At 37.2% G+C, this 17,766-nt stretch overlaps 1 protein-coding gene across 2 annotated transcripts in view; it reads left to right on the forward strand.

Moving 5' to 3' along the window:
• The window catches only part of ZDHHC17 (zinc finger DHHC-type palmitoyltransferase 17), a 76,510-nt gene that overhangs the window by 16,578 nt on the left and 42,166 nt on the right, over positions 1-17,766 (forward strand). For both annotated transcript variants that reach the window (XM_049792030.1, XM_049792031.1), the window contains exons 2-3: positions 2,982-3,085; positions 12,043-12,165. In XM_049792030.1, the coding sequence (XP_049647987.1) occupies positions 2,982-3,085; positions 12,043-12,165 (227 nt within the window). The remainder of the gene's footprint in view (positions 1-2,981; positions 3,086-12,042; positions 12,166-17,766) is intronic.

Here is a 17,766-nt window from a genome sequence, read left to right on the forward strand (position 1 = left end):
TGACTGGCCAGTGTGAGCTCAAGGGAACAGAAGCCTGGTTTGTGTGCTTGAAGTGGTCGGGAAAATGCAGCTTAAGAGAAATAGTATTCCCTGGTAAAGTAACATCTGCCTGAAAAATAACCCAGGTTTCTCAGTTTGCTTTTAATAATTGTTAGATAATAAGAGAAACTTCTTCTAGCAGCTGTGGAAGGCACCTCATCAAGCTGCTCTATCCAGGACAGTGAATTTCTTTTGTTCTGGCCTCTGCCTACTTATCCTTTAGTTTTTCAGGGTCTGAACATTATGATTTGATATGTAAAATCCTGCTGCAATTGTGTGGTGTAATAATAGGTAAACAGGGATGGTATAAATCCTGCTTTTTTTCTAATATGATGGAAAAGAGAAAATCATGTGGGACGAAATAATGAATTTAGCTTTCTCTTGTATTTTTACTTTATTTGAAATTGTAATGTTCTGTGGTATCTTTTTCTGCATCTTTATTCTAGATAACAGTCTGGCTTATCTAGTAGCTGGGGAGAGAAAAGGTTTGGTTAAGCTGTTGCCACCTTCAAGTACGAAGTGAAGCTGTGTTTCTGGATAGTAAGAGAATTGGTTGTAACATGTGATTTGGATGACAGCAGATGCCCTGTTACGCTTTTAGGTTGTCTCTCCTGTAGAGGTGGCAAGAGAGCAATTTTCCTGCTGGGCTGGCAATCCTTAATGGGTTAATCTAGTTAGTTTTTCAGGCTTAGAAAGAAAAATTGAATGCCACAAAATAACATTGTGGTCAAGAAAAGATGTACTCTGATCATTTGGGTACTGTGTGAAATTAAAAAAATTCTTTTTCTGAAGAACAGTCTATGCAAAAGAACAAATCTATTTTGAAAATGAAGACTTTTACTGCACTGGTTTTCAGTGTTACTATGTTCTGGTTTTAAAGCTATAAACACCTGACTTTTAAGAAAGATATTTTTTTTAATGTACAAAATATCATAAGTGTTCTAACTATATAAATGACTATATTAATTTAGTACTACAACATGTATTTAATGCAGTAGAATTTCTCCTAATTTGATTTTTTTTTCCTGTCTGAAATAGGTACATTGTATGTACCAAATACAAACATGCTCAACTGAAGTTACTTGGTTTTGAAATTAACACAGAGTTTTGGGATTTGCAACTAGACTACCTTCTTGATAGTTTACTCCGAGGTTATAACTGGTATAAGCTTTTAGACTTACGCTTAAGTGGCACTTCAATATGTTGAAATCTGGAAATAGATATTTAAAACGTGGTTTTCAGACTTAAGTTGTCTTTATCTCTTTTAGAGAGATAAAAATGCACGTAATAATTTTAGGGTAGAAACACATTTAAAATAACTTTAATGAGAAAAATTTGTAATGACTGATTTGATTACTAGCATCCAGTTATTGGGGAAGACATTGTGTTTATACAGCTGAGATGAGTAAGCCCCAGATTAAGAGAGTCAAAGGGCAGTTTACTTACCTGCCTGCAAGCTCAGTATTTAAACTCCCATTGCAGTCCACAGAGAGCTTGTTAATGTTGTTGCAGGAAGCTAGAAAACACTTTGGCTGACTAGCCACAACTGGACACAGTAAGAAGTTACTTCTCACTGTGACCAACAGCTCCTTTTGCAGAAATTATTGCACAGCTGAGAGAACATGAGAAATGGGGAGAGCTGCTCATCTCGGCAATAGGAAGTCTCCCTGGCCCTAACATGTCTCTTAGTCACTTGAGCTAGCAGGGCAACATGTGCCTCTTGGGAGAGAAGGTGGTGGGGTTAGGTGTAATCCTTGTTGTATTATCATGGTTGTCTTGACTCAGGATGTCTTTATTAAAAAAAATAAAAATATCTAGTATATTAACGACAAGGTTGATCACTCATTTTAATAACTGAGTGGAAGTTAGAATCTTAATTAAACACCTTTCATAAGGTGTTTAAAAGTGTTTCCAGGTACGGATTAAAGAAACAAAATTTCTGCTCATGAAACTTTGTTGGGGAAAACTGAGTAAAAGTGAAAAACACATTTTAATAAAATCAATTGAAATGCGTTTTTAGAATTGTTAGAGAGCTTCTTCTGTGTTTCACTGTTGCAGTTCTCACTTTTTTATGCGGCTGTGCTGAATTGCATGGTTGATTCACAGAGGCAATCAGCTACAGTACTTGTAACAAATTGAAAATTGTCTGGAAGTTGTATAAAATACATTGTTCAATTTCAGCTTGCTGACCTGACTTTCACATGCATGCAGTTTGTAAAGAAAAATGGTATGTTGCTGAGCTAGTGATCTGTCAATACAGTGTTTTAATATAAATTCCACCAAGGAAAGCATTAAGGGTTGAAGTGTTGCCCTTCATCAAAAGAATTAAGTTTGTAGGGAGCTGTATCTGGTGAAGAGCATGTCGTGGTCATGCCATTTGTTTCTGAGACCCATTGGTTAAACATAGATAGATCACCTATGAAGATGGGACTGGAGTTGAAGAATCAATAAAGTGTCAGTAGGTTCTAATAATTGGTATTAATCATTCCCAATTATTTTTTTTCTAGAAGGTATTTGACTATGCTATTTGAAGTATAACATTTATTTGTAGTAGCAGAGTGAGACTTTGTCAGTTCATGGCCGATAGCTTTTTTTAGCTATGCCATGTTGCATTTATAAAAAAAAAAAAAAAAACCAACAAAAAAATGCCGTAACTTTTTGTTAATATTCTATAAAAATACCCCAGTGTAGGATTTGGCAGAACTCTGTTATTTTAAGTGGTGGTTTTTTGGAAGGTGTTTGGAATCTATACCAGGGAATACAGTGGTCTGCTTTGCAAAATGTAGAAATGGGGCCAGTCAGCTAACCACCCTCAGATTTAGGTAGCTTTATAGTATATTGAACTGAGTACTGTTTTTAGTTTTGCTTATATAATTTTTTTTTCTGAGAAACTTTAGTAATGCTGATTCTGGTGTTCTAATAGCAAGTTTGTCTTTTTTTAGGAAATAAAGCCTCAAAGCCATTACAACCATGGATACAGTGAATCTCTTGGACGGAAAAGCCACATTGATGATTACAGCACTTGGGACATTGTGAAAGCCACACAGTAAGTTTATTTTTGAGTGTTAGATTTTTCTGTGTCTGTATTAGTTAAAAACCAGTAAAATAGTTTTTTTATTTGCATAAAGGAGGTGAACTGTATTTGTAAGTACAGCAGTGGAAGATTTCAGAAGTGAACTCTACAAAATTACTGTTAAGACAAATTTTTGACCATTGTATGAAAATGTGGGAGGAATTATGCTAAGTTGTAAATATAGGTGGTTGCTGGACAGATTGCTGGAAGAGAAGGTACAGTTTTCTTCCAGCTGGTACTGATGTTTATTTTCTGTAGGTGATGATTAAGAGGTAAGTGGGCAACACTGATAAGCAAACATGAGGGTTTCCTTCGTTTGTTGACATAATTTATAGGTTAGAAGGAATGTGTCTCTGTAACTTCCTTCATTGTCTCTGATTCTGCAGTTTCAGTGCTGCTATGAAATGGAGTTTATTGCTGAGAAAGGACTGTAGGAGTAAACTGTGCAAACTTAATAATTGCATTCTTAATGCAGATGAATTACATAAATTTGTCTTCCACACAGTCCTATGGCACATACTAACTCACAAGACTTTCTGAAGAATTGTCATGAAATTCCTTTTATCTTGCTATTTTTTACCATTCAGAAACCATGACCACTGGCACTTTTCTTCAGTGAGCTGAGATGATAGTTTTGTAAGATGGTTTTTTTTCTTGTATTGTTAATTTGAATGCTTAAGCTATTATGTATCTTGCTGAGCTATTGCCATTTTTTTCCTAAAAGGCATTTCCTCCAGCTGAAAGCAGCTTTGCGGCTCTGCATGTGACACAGGCCCCATTTAGGTTTAGGAAGTATGTACTTCCCTTCACTTCTTGTTTTAGGTTCTCAGGAGTTTAACTTCCTGAAATAGATGTTGACTGACTCTGCAATTGTTGCCCTAAGTACTTTAATAGTAATACTAAAACCTATAATCCTCATATTAGGGCATTTTTAGAAATGAAAATATTGGCATAGCATCAAACTAGCTGCTGCTTAAAAGCACGGAAATATGACAGAAGTGGTTTTACAAGTTATCTGCTTCCATTCTTAGACGCTTATTGCATGTTTGAAACCCTAAAACACATTTGTTCCTGTTAGCCCTCAAATTTAGGCTGATCTGTGCTTTCAACTGAGTTGTTATAATTCCCTTCTGGTCTCCTCAAATAAGAATCGACAAGGCTGTGAGTTATCTGTCGTGTTACTTCGCAGTCATGGTGAGAGGTGACTTACAGAGAGGATGGAATCTCACCAGAGAGGACTGCAGTTTTGTATCATAGCCCTAATGGTTAATATCACAGGCAGGGGGGACTTTCAGTGTGGGTATATGATCAAGTTGTGGTATCCAGGTAGCACCTCCCTGACTAGAGGGAGAACTCGCCTTTATTTTAAGTATTTACTAGGATTTGAAGGCCATGTTATATAAAACAGCTGTCTTAATTTTCAGAGATTTTTCCCTTTAAGGCAGAAAATAAACCACCAAATATCATAAGGCTTGCAATAAAATAAATAATGCTGCTAATATATTAATTTGGTGTTGTTAAAAATATATACAGTTCCTATTAAAAGGATGTAGTTATTCACTTTTGTAGAAACATAGCCTTTTATATATAAGAAAAATAGGTGATCTTATCCTCTACCGCTTGTCCTCAAAAACCAGTAATCATTTAGATTAAAATATCTGCTGACTTTGGTTACTTTTTAGTTCAGTGCTAATGTAAGATGCCACAAAAAGTTCTGTGAAAAAGGGCTACTCTGTCTCCTAGCATTCCCCTCCCCAAGCAGTTCAGTAAGTTCAAGCAAAACATTACAAAACAGAATAAGAATTATTTTCAGTTTCTTAGTTTTTGAGTGGTTTTTTCCAAGACCAGACATGTAGCATTCAGCATGTCATTGGCAGCACAGGTTTTTTTCAGAACACTTCAAAACTTACCCAAGAGAATATAACAGGTTTTTGTGTGATAAAGTCAAATGGTAGCTGGGTGCTTACCATTAGTTAAATGAAATTCTCTTGGTCTTGAGAAAGGTCTGATAGCTATCATAATAATGAGGTTGTGTATCTTCCTCTGTTTAAAAAAAAAAAAGTCAAACTGATCTGTCATCCAAAATGGTTTGGCATTTTGTGTAAGACCACTTAAATTGCAGGCTTCTTGACAAGTAGAAGGTGCGTTTTGCGGTAGCATAGAACTGTTTGCTATTAAATTTGTGATACTGCAAGCAGGAATCGGTTAGTCAAATCATGTAAGTAGCTAGTCAGTCATTTAATTTTTTTCATAATGATTGTTATTCTTACAGTACTTGATGTGCTGCATTATTAAAGTTTCTCCTGTGAAAGTAACTAGTTATATTATTGTTGCAACATACATGAAAATGGGGAACATAATTCCTTAAACTTTGAAGATGATGATGAAAAATGGGGTGAAGAGGTTTCAAACTCATCTACATTTCATATATGCTGTTTGACTGTAGAATTCTATTTTAAGATGTTGAGTTTATTGGCACATGATTACAGAGAAATAAAACAATGTCAGTAAAATAATGCATTTGCTTTTATGTTTTTCAGCAAGGGAAAATAAGAGCTTGCAAGCTCCACACATTTTTCCAGAAGTATTTGTTTGTTGTTTCATGTCTTGTTGAACTGTTTGTGTGCTTTATCATCTTAGTCTGTAGTTTGGACACTTATTAAATTAAGATGTTCATACACTATGAGCTACAAATCTAATAACCTCTTGCAATCAAGTTAAGACTTTGTATAGAAAAGAGCAGTTCAGCTGATGTTCTCATTGCAAAGGGTTTATCAGTATTTGTATTTTTTCCCTGTTATGTTCCTGATAAATTCTCCCACAGACATGGGGGCCTAGTCATGCTTTATACCAAAAATAGTCTCTCTCTGTGTTTATTTTGCAGAAACTTGTGCTGGACTGAAAATGATAGTGTTTGGGTTTAATATCTATTGTTATAAAGAACACTTTTCACTGGCTTTTTTATAAACATATCCAAGGGCATCTAGGTAGTGTTAAAAGTCGTAGTGTCTTAGCCCTTCATCTTGCAGGTGTTAAAATATATATGTAATCTCTTGGCATCTTGTATTCAGTTATAGCAAAATTGTTTCGTTCATAAAAGGTTTCCACTATGTTTCTGAAAGCAGAAGCAGGCTGCTCATATATTGGAAAATCTGTTGTCAAAGCCGTAGTAAAAAAATCATCTATTCTTGCCTTTGCTATTGCAATGGAAGAACATTGCATACTATAGAAGTACTTCACTTGTAACTGCATAGAAAGTCTTTGAATTCATCTGCCTCTATAGAATCAGAGGGTAGGCTGTGAACTGTTTTTGTTCCTATGTGATATCATTCAGTGCTCTCACTGGAGCTGCAAAGGAATGGAGTCTTGGAAAAAAAGTTGTGATTTAAAAGTGAAATTTAATGGAGATACGTTGGGTATGTTTATTTCTATCTCTTCTGGCACCAGTAGCCCTGTGTCATCCAAGGCTGGAGTTATAACTTTGAATATGATGTCTTGGGAAGGGTACTGTGTTAACATAATAACTTCAAGTTGCTGGCTTTGTTTTGGTTTAAATCTTTTAAGCCATGAAACTAAGGAAGGCAGCTACTGTTCACAGGTAGAGAGGTAGGAGGACAAAATCTGAGACATTAATCCTTGTGTCGTGTTTTTCAGTTCTGCGGAGAGTGAATAGGCACCTTCTGCTTGTAGTGAACTTCAGCAAATTCCAGCTATGCTGAAAGTATCTTAAATAACCATTATGAACATGGGTATTAAATATTAATGATCTTAACAAGTGCTTTTGTGACATCTAGAAGATTGATTCCTTGTGCTCAAATGTTACAATTTCATTATCGCAAGATTAACTTTTCTGTTAGTTTTTATTCACTGAGATAATTCAAAATGAAGTCATGTGTGTTGTGAAATAGTGAAGCACGAAATATGAAATATGCTGAGTCCTGCTCTGGAAAAAATTGTTGGATACATTTGAGAATATGCTTTTTTCCTCGCTATTTCTCATCTTTCATAGGGTGACTGATAAGAAAAAAAATAGGATACATATGGAATAATTCAAATTGGTGAGGGTTGGTCAAAGTGACAATTACTCCTGGCTTATTTGCAGGAGACGATGGGCAGACGGTGACACAGGTACACATTCTTTATGCCTGGTTGTTTGTGCCCATGGAGTTTGATTATATTGCTGAAAGTGAAATGTATCTGAAATTCACATGGAAGGGTGGGATTTTTTTAACCACACTAGCAATATAGCCACAACTGTCTAGACAATTTGAGGCTTTGGAACATATGCAAGAGCTGGATTTCTCTTGTCTCTCAACATCACTGTTAACAATTCATTAAGCAGCTCTTGAGTTATCCCTTCACTCTTGAAAACAAAACTAGCTCTTCAACAGAAAAAAACATGAGAACGTATGTATGAAAGGCTTTGTTACTATTTAACCACTATCATTCATGGGAATGAGTCTTCAAAAGATCAAAAAGATTGTTTTTTGACTAATTGCATTTCCAGCTTTCCAGCAGCTTTGATTGGAGTTACAATGATGGCAAGATGAGGGAGTGAGCTCCTGGCTTACCTACTGTTTGTTGGCATGGCGATGTGCTCACTGAAGAGAGTTTCCTTCCTAGTATTGTGGCCAAATTTTGTGTTAATCATGCAGCAAAGCTGGCAGTGTCTATTTCCAAGAGTCGATGTGCTTGCAGACAAAAGATTAAAAAATGGACTACATATTTAAAATGCAAAAGGCTTCTAGGATACTCTTCTCAAAAGTATTAAATTCAGAATATCTTTAAACTGCAATGACAAAATGTTACATGTTAGTTACCAAAATGCCTTAGAGACTGATAGTGAAATGAGCTTGCACAATGGTCTTTTTGCCCTGCAATAACCAGTCCCATTTCTTTCAGAACAAGGCAAGCTCAATAGTATGCTTTAATTGTACTCCATATTGATGTTTACAGCATCACCCTCTAGAATTGACCCAGATGCTGAAAATTTGTTAGGTTAATACCTCAGTCTCTTCTGAGGATTTGAATCTTTTCTCCATTCCTCTTTCCTGAAGGGCATAGAGCCCTTTATAACAATATTATAAGTACATTTATGCTGAGTGTCTGAAATAGGTGGCTTCCTCATTTTGTAATCGAGCTGTGTCATGGACCTTTGGAGAAGGCAAGGTGAAGTCAGCTGCAGCAAATTGATGCCTGTAGGTAGTATGTGAGACAAGAATGCTGCATTTCTAGGACAGAGCTCAAGAAACCATGACTGCATCAGATTCAGTGCTATATTTAATAGTAGAGAGCCTGCTGTTTTCCAGGAAGAGGAGCAAATTGTTGTAAATTTGTAACCTTTTTTGCCAGGCAGATTTTGTCTGTCTAGATCCTTAGGTCCTCTTGTGACAATTTAATAAATTGAAGTGTTATTAAATTATACCTTGTGTGTTACATCTTTTTTAATCAGTTATGATTGAGTTTAAGATACCAAAATAAGTTGCTAGGAACAGACAAACTCATGGTGACTTAAATTGCTATATACCTCATTCTCAGTGTAGTTTTTGGAATGTGTTTTGTTTTCCTGGGAAGGCTCTTCTGATGTATTGCAGAATTTCACGATTCGTTTTGTGGTGAAGTGGTAGGAAGTACCTGTGACTTGCAGTTTGCCCTCCAGTGGAGAGGAGGGGAAGTCTATGATGGGAAGCCTTGAGGAGGAATCCATTCCTACTACTCCTTGTTTATCTGAACCTATACAGTAGTCTTTGCCCAGGGCCTCACAGTAGTGTATGGGCAGATTCTGGAGGGTGGTATTTGTAGACATCAGTGGAGTGTAATTAGAGCATCCCATCAGGGCTTCTGCAGGGGTATTGGCGACAGCATTCTGCCTCAACAGGCTGCAGAATTGATCCACATGCTGCTTGCCACAGCTCTCCTTCATTTTCATATCTCTTGAGCAAAGTTCTTCAGAAAGCAGTGTCACATTTTCTGTAAGACTAGAGATTTGCTTTAAATAAAAAAAAACCCCAAACATCAAAACCTCGAAGAACAAACACCCCCCTGCCACACCCTTCCAAAGACTGTGACAGTGCTGCTTGGTTATACCTATCTTGGTAGCATAGTCTAACAAAAACTTGGCTAGGTATCAGAATTTACTTTCAAGGAGGTTCATTCTGTGTCGTGTATTTAACTGATAGGGCACTCATCTAAATCATTTGTACAGTTTACCATAGGTGACCAATAGTAATGTTGTGGTTTAACCCTGGTAGGCAGCTGAGCCCCATGCAGCTGCTCGCTTGCTCCCTTCCAGTGTGATGGGAAAATGAATCAGAAGGGTAAAAGCGAGAACTCATGGGTTGAGATAAAGATAGTTTAATAGGGAAAGCAAAAGCTGCCGCAAACACAAGCAAGGCAAAACAAGGAATTCATTCACTGCTTCCCATCAGCAGGCAGGTGTTCAGCCATCTCCAGGGCAGCAAGACACCATCGTGTGTAATGCTGACTTGGAAAGACAAATGCCATAATGCCAAATTTCCTCCTCCATCCCCCAGCTTTTATTGCTGAGCACAGTGTTATGTGAAATGGGATATCTCTTTTGATCAGTTGGGGTCAGCTGTCCCAGTTGAGTCTGCTCTCATCTTCTTCCCCACTCCCAGCCTACTTCCTGGTGGGGCAGCATGAGAAACAGAAAAGACCTTGATGCTGTGGAAGCACTGCTCAGCAGTAGCTAAAATATTGGTGTGTTATCAAAAGTGTTTTGCTCACAAATCCAAAACGTAGCCTCATAGGAGCTACTATTGAGAAAATTAACTTGATCCAGCCAAAACCGGTACATGTAAGGAAAATCCTAATCCACTGCACAAAAGGTTTACGTGATTGCCTCTTACACTTCATAGAAGTTAGTGTTCTTGTGTTCTTTGTATCATTCTAATAATTTAGAATATTTTATTAATATAATTCCTGCTTGTTGTGTAGTACTGCTTATTTAAGCAGGATGAGAGTCAGCTAAACTCCGCCATAGGCAGTACAGTTTTTTTAGCTGGTGATAGTTATACCTAATAGCGGGGCTTTAGGTGAATTTCTTGCATTATGGCTTCAGTTAGTTGTCTAAATGAAGGCAGCAGGTTTGTCTATGGTAGGAAGGGTTGTCATAACAGTTGACTGGAGTAGAACAGCTTGTCAACAAAAGGGTGTTTTGTGATTCTATATGAATCACGTCCCAGGTTATCTCCAGATGTTGTAATGTGCTAGCGTGATGTACTGCAGTAAGATTAGAATTTGCTGCCTTGCTTTCAGCAGTCTTTCTTTCCCCCATCTCTTCTACTGTCTCTTCTCACTCCTTGTTCTTGGCTGACCTGCCTTTAGTAGTTGTAACCTGTTTCAGTGGCCCTTTCAGCTGGGACGGTGGAAAATCAGGAATGGTATGTGTTTAGCCATTTGAGCGAGCGCTCGTCAGGCCACACTGCTGATCTAGACTGGGACTTGGAGATAGTGTGCCTCAAGATTGGCCAGACTCAGAATCTTTATCAGTTTTCCTGGCAGATATGTGTGTCTGAATATGTCTCTCGTCTAGCTGGTTGCATATTTTTAAGTCTTCATAAACCAAACTGCTTTTCTCCCCTGCTGCCCCCAGCTGATTAAAAACAAAGCTTTGTCATCGAGATTGTTCATGACTGCTGCTTTTTTACTCAGTCTGAGGGACCAAATTCTACAGGCTTGTTGCAAATTGGTATGTATTGCATGCAATAGTCTTTGTTTTGATCTTTTGTGAAGATTATAGATATGACAGCAATTTCTAGCATTTTTCATAATTTCTAGCGCAACTTCCCCAGGAAATTGACAACAACATAATGTAAGTAGGCTTTTGTGTCTAGTACATCTTTTTTAATAGTGTCCAACTAATTTATGTGCTTCAAACCTGTGGTAGGCTGGGAGAGCATTCCTGAGGTTTGTTGACTGGAATCATTTGAGGCTTCACTATGGGAGCGCTGTCCAGATTGAAGAACCATTGAAGTATATGAAAAAAAAAAGTAAGAATGGTAACTACCCCAGAAAAAAAGGTCTCTGCATCAGTTACGTAAGCTGATCAAGTGGAGCAAAAGCGCCTTAAGTTGTCTAAGGCTGTCTCTTCTGCAGAAAGTAGAACAGAGAAGCAGCATAAGAAAAACTTACTTAGAGTCCAACTTTGAGAGACTGTTAAAATTCTGCTCTAGCAGAAGTTGGATGTCAGAAGGCATTGATCTTGACTTCAAGGTGTGCCCGCATATCAGTCTCCTCTTGAGACTTGGGAAATCCCTATGGGTTGTACACATATTGAGATGTAATCTTTACTTGCCTTTCTGCATTGCTTTTATTGCCACTAAAAATAGGTGGTAAACCAGTGTAAGTATCAAGACAAATACTGTTTAATGGTGGAGTTAGTCCTACATTAGATGCCTAAGTGATGTTTATGCTTCCTGATTTGTTTCAACTTTCAAAATATATGTAGGTTTTTTTTTTTTCAAATGAAGATAGCTCACATTTAAGAGTCATCTTTAATGAAAGAATTAATTTCATATTGAAGATACTGTCAAATCAGTTGGCTAAGCTCTTTTGGTTGTCAAGAGACGGAAAGGAAGGAGAACAGAGGTGTGAGAAACAAATGTAGTGGAGTTCCTGGGAAGAGTTTTATTTATACTTGGTATACTACTGATTGATATTTTGCCTTGCTCTGCTGTATGGTTTGCTGTGGAGATAAGTTTTCCATAAAATCTTGAATTGATTAGCATGACTTCTGCCAGTGGAAACTTGTTGCAAGAGATCTGTAGTCATACAGAAACAGAAAGTAAAGTTTCTTCTTAATTCCTCTTCCATTTAAACTTTTGTATTGTGACTGTAAGTCTGGTGTTTGCCAAATGCATTTTTATCTGAGGTAACAGCTTTGAAAAAATTTTGTTGTCTTCTTCAAGGTATGGAATATATGAACGATGTAGAGAGTTGGTGGAAGCAGGTTATGATGTACGACAACCAGACAAAGAAAACGTAACACTTCTCCACTGGGCTGCAATCAACAACAGGATAGATCTGGTGAAGTATGTATTGCATACACTTTGTTAAACATAAACTAATCATGTCCTTAAAAATGTTGATTTTTTTTTTTTTTTTAAGGTGTTAAATAATCTTAAGTCTCTTAAAATCTCAGTTTTTGGTCTTGAAATTTGGGGGGGGGGGGGAAGTTAGAAGACATAATTTGCATTTTGGCAGCAATGTTTTGGTGACAGTTAACAGAAATAAAACCTGCTATATGTCCAGAAGTCAAGCTCAGACTCTCCTCAGATGAGATAAACCTGTGGAACAGCCATTCAGCCGTGTATGCAGTTTCTTTATAGTATGGTATACTTGTTGAAATACCAAATTTCTTTTTTGAGGGGGGGAAGTTTGATGCTAGATGGTAGTGAATGTTTTTGAATAAGCAAGATTAATATGATGCAAGGGGCAATTCCTACTTCATTCAGCATTTCAAGGAGTTCTAACTTAAATAACTTCTTTGTATTTTAAAAACACAGCTGTTACAAAAGGTAACACTGCAGCACGTCTCCTTGCAAGTAATAAAAAAATCTTTAATAATGGGAGCTGTGGGGTTTTTTGCTTTTCAGTTTATAAAATCTGGAGCATAATACTTGGGACTAGGTTTTAAAACCTATTATAATCTTTCAGCACACGGATAGCTTAAATCCTGAAGGGATAATTCTTAGTACTTGCTGTTCTCAAACACGAGTGTGTAGAGAACATGTTTTTTTTTTTCTCTACCAGTAACAAAACAATGAATTAAGTACATGCAATTAAATCTAAATACACAAAATATTATTGAATCAGCAGGTTTCTAGAACATTTGACATAAACTGCACGTCTTCAATCAGTCCACTTTTCAAAACTGTTCTTTCTAATGTGTGTACTTACACACAAAAACAAATGCAAAACATCTTTATTTGAGCACCTTCCCCCCATGTATGTCCATCACCAGCACCTTTCTTGGACCAGATTTTGAGTTTCTTGAAGATCTCAGGTTCATGTTTCTCATCCTGTATTTAAAGGTCTTTGAGTTCTGATGCAATTCTCTTAAAAGAAGGTTAAATAGATAAAGATAGGTATATAGATAAAGATTTAGATCTTATGAGAAGGACTTTGGGGTCCTGGTGGACAGGAAGCTGACTGTGAAGCAGCAATGCAGCCTTGTGGCAAAAGGGTCAATGGTATACTGGGCCTCATTAAGAAAAGTATTGCCAGCATGTTGATGGAGGTGATCCTTCCTCTCTACTCAACTGTTGCAGCTGGACATCTGTGTGAAGTTCTGGGTTCCCCTTTGCAAGAAAGATATGAACTTACTGGGGAGAGTCCAGTACAGCATCGCAAAGATGATTAAGGGACTGGCACATCTGACATGAGGCGGGGAGAGCTTGGACTACTTAGCCTACAGAAGAGAAGGCTTATCTTGTCAATTTATACAAGATCCTCCTTGAGGATCTTATCAATGTATTTAAGTACCTGAGATACCTGGTAATAGATAATACCTGGAATCTTATCAATGTATGTAAATACCTGATGGGATTGAGTAAAGGAGACAGAGCCAGACTTTTCTCGGTAGTGCAGAGGGCACAAATTAAAACACATGAAATTCCATCTGAACATCAGGAAACACTTATTTTACTGTGTGGGTGACTGACAACTGGCACAGGTTGCTCAGAGAGGTTATGAACTCTCCACCCGTGAAGATATTCAAAAACCCACTGGACATGATCCTAGGCAACATGATCTAGATGCTTTGATCGGAGATGGTTAGACTAGATACATCTCCAAAAGTCCCTTCCAAACTAAACTATTCTGTGAAGTAACTCAGTGTTTCTGAAAAAAAATTTTATTATATGCAATAGATAGTACAACAGGTTTTATGTCTTTGTTGTGGGTAGAAGTTTCTCATGGAAATCATAATTGTGCATTTGGTATCTTCCTTTCATTATAAGGTAGGTAACCAATGTGCTTTCTGGCACACTGAAAGAGAGCCTCTTGCAAAAGTGATGCAGGACCCTGGTTTACCTAAATAATGTTTTTTGTGAGAGTACATTTTAGACTCTATTGTTTTCTTTCTTTTCATTCCATTTTCCCTCTGGGTTGCGCTGAGTCTTTATGGCTAGCATCTTACAGCTTGCTGTGAAACAGCTGAAATGCATAAAATTTTTCAGATAGCTGTTTTTCTTTAAGAAAAGTACAGCATCTAAAAGCAGTTGTTATATTTTGAGCTCACTTTTTATCCATCTTGAATGCATAATGAATTATGTGCAATGAATTGTTCATGTTTTGAGCTGTTGGAAGACATATTTGTATTTCAGATATTCCATCTCATTTGGTATGTCTTTATAAGGTCTGCAAATGAGTGGCATTGAGACAACTATCATTGTTTAAAAACATCAGTATGTCATGAGGCATTTGAAAACATAGGCCTATATTGTGGATGTTTCTTTATTAACTTATGTATAGTTCCTGTATTAGCTTCTCAGTGCAGTGAATCTACCTCTGTAATACTTGATTATGACTTAATGCTTTAGTTCACTAGCATTTTATATATTCTACAGCTTTTTTCTAAAAAAACCCCTAAAACAACAAAACCAAAACAAACAAAAAAGTCACTGCCCCAGGATATTTGTTTGGGGACCTTCTGCCATTCACAGAGTAAAACTGGGCCAAATTTAAATTCCCCATGAGTCCTCTTTTGAAGCTAAATTTGTGAAAGAAGTACTTTAACATGTGAGTATTTTGTGCTGTATTTTACCATTTTTTTCATCTTCCAAGTGTGTTGCTAACAATTTCCTGCTTTAGCAATTATATTGGACACAGAGGTGGTTCAAAATCAAAATGTCAGATTCAGATAGATGGAATTCTGTGCTTAAATCTCTATCTGAATTTCCAGTTAGTTCTTTATTATATATTAGGGAGATCTCTCCACCTATATTTGAGTGCTGGAAACTTTTTCTGAGAATTTTAAATCAACATAACTTCAGTTGTATCAGCCATATCTCTTTCAAGTTATTTTAGTGTGAGTCCTGACAATTCTTCCTTTTTCCTCAACAGTATGTCAAAGGTCTTGTCCCTTCTTGATGCATCTCTACCACTGTGACATACTGCATTGCATTTTTTTCCTTCTGTCTACTAGAGTGCATGTGACTACTAATGTGTTTAACTGTATTTAAAATCCATTCCTCCTGATGCAGTTCTTACACTTCAAGTTCCTTTGTCTTTAGGGGGTCTTTATTTATTTTACTTTATATCACCCAGCATATTGTGTGCTCTCTCACTCTCTCTTTTGTGAGACACTGGTTTATTCTATTTCCTTAGAATGAGATTGTTCTGTGTTTTTTCTTTCTGTTTGATGGGCATATCTTTCCCCAAGTCTCTGCTGTTCATGCCCATTCTGTGCAATGGATAATTTCATTAAATATGTTAGCTAGTAAGCTTGATGTCACAGAGTCTAAGTGTAAATGGTCTGCTCTCATGATACCAGATCTCAGTGTCATGCTTACTGGGTATTGATTATATAAGGTCTTCCCAATGAAGTAGGTTAGCAGCTCATCTGTGAAGAGTGCAGGCTTATAATTAGACTTATTTTTAGTATTTCCTCATCCTGTCTATTGTGAGACTTGAGATTCAGTGTAGATAACAGTGAAACCCATTGATATTTTATAAGGAAAATTACGGAACTGTTTATTATTTCTGTAGGATCAGGGATAAGTGTTAGACATCCACAACGTAATTCTTTTTTCATCATGACACTGATCTATTGGTCTCTCCAACTCAATTTTGTAAAAATGCAGAAATTTGCCATATCTCTACAGTTACCTACTGCCAGCATTTCCCCATTCCCTGTGTCAAACTTTCTCCAGACAAGGATTTCTCTTCTACTTTTCCTCCTTCTAGCAACAGTGACTGTGTGCACTTCGATCCCACAAGCATTGAATGCTAGCTGGGGCAGTTTTCAAATGCCTGGCAAAGACTTAGTGATCCTAATGTGGAAATGAGTGGCAGTATTTTCTTCCTAAGGCAACCTCTTATCAGATCGGCTTGCTTTGAATGGAAGTAGATTGCTCAAATAGGACTTGCACACCAGGCACCTTCTAGCATGGAAGCTTAGAGGACTCACTGAAAGTAGAATCGCCCAGTTTGTCCTTTTTCCAGGGACGTTCTTAACATGCACAAAATTCCTTCTGCAAGGTCTACCTAGGCAAGGAGATTAAGTTCTCAGTCTGGTTTTGCAGAGAAATCTGGCCATTTACTTGTACTGAAACTGAAATGCAGTGATAATTCTCAACTTAGCCTAAGAACACGCTTAAGGAAACATAAAACATTATATTTCAATGTGCCATCTGGCAGGAGATCACCGCCTTGTCTTTTCTGAGTTGTCAAACTGCAAGTTCTTCCTTCTAAATAAAATGTACTAACCAGTAAGCAGTGCTGCTGCTCAGTAGAATCTGAATATATTGTGTTTCTGCGGGGACCAGTGTTTGAACGAAGACAATCTGTTTAATGTTCACCTCCCCATGAGTGGCTGTCACTTCAGTGAGATGGATCCAAGCTTTGACTGTGAATTTCTCTGTGCTGTCTTTCATCTAGACAAGATTTCCTTGGGAACTCCTTCCCAAGGGGGACTAAATAGCTTCTCAGTGTCTTTTTCAAATTTGTTCTTTGGTAGCTGATACTTTGCTTCACAACAAAAAAATTGTTGTCGTCCCTTTACCTTATATATACCTTGTCTTTTCACCTACATGGGACCAAGACTTTCACAAAATCTCTTTGGTTTTCCCATTGAGAAATCCCAAAGCTTAACTGTGGCAGAGATGTTGCATTTCTGTTCCTTTGGTGTTGGAGACCAGTGGAGTGGACTGTCCTGCATCAGTCGGAGCAGATCTTGTTTGTCAGTTTGTATGACTTTGGAAAGTCTGCTGAAATACTTCATTGTGTCTGATGGCTCAAAGCAACTGTATAAAGGACTTTTTCCTTTAGATGTTTTTAGTGTGGACGTGTACAGCTAATGCATTTTTCAGTTTCTGTTCCTAATGGTAACTTTTGGGCTGTTTTTGAAGTTTCACTCTAAATCAACAAGCACTAAAGAAATAGAAGGCAGTTAGTTACAGTAATGTTTTTCAAATTGTTCTGTTTGTTGCCCTTCTTCTTGTGATGTCATGAAACACTTCAAGGAAATTGAGGTGCCAGAAACTCAGTGCTGAGGATTTGAAGGACAGTTTGTGTGGGTGGGAGAGCAGCATTCATATATACATGACAAGTATTTTGAAAGCAAAAAGTCTGTAGGCACAGGTACTCGAAATGTGCAAGCAGTTAGGAATCTATAGCTAGATAGTACTTTTCAAAGGTCTGTCAGTAATAATTTTTTTTATTGGCTTACACACTAGCGAATGAAGAACTAGAAGCCTTCTGGGAAGGCCTGTTTTTTAAAAAACATTAATTTCTTTATAAGGTGTGCATTTTCTTTCACAAAGGAAAAGTAATATTGCCAGTTCAGTATCCCATATAAAACAGCAAGGAAAACAGTTCACAGAAATGGTACAAATGACTATGGATATGAATTGCTGCGATTAAATAAGGGTAACTTGTTTTGTTCCTACAGGTAGCTTGTCTTTTTATAA

The sequence above is a fragment of the Accipiter gentilis genome, chromosome 34 (assembly GCF_929443795.1).
Source record: "Accipiter gentilis chromosome 34, bAccGen1.1, whole genome shotgun sequence".
NCBI classification, from domain to species: domain Eukaryota; kingdom Metazoa; phylum Chordata; class Aves; order Accipitriformes; family Accipitridae; genus Astur; species Astur gentilis.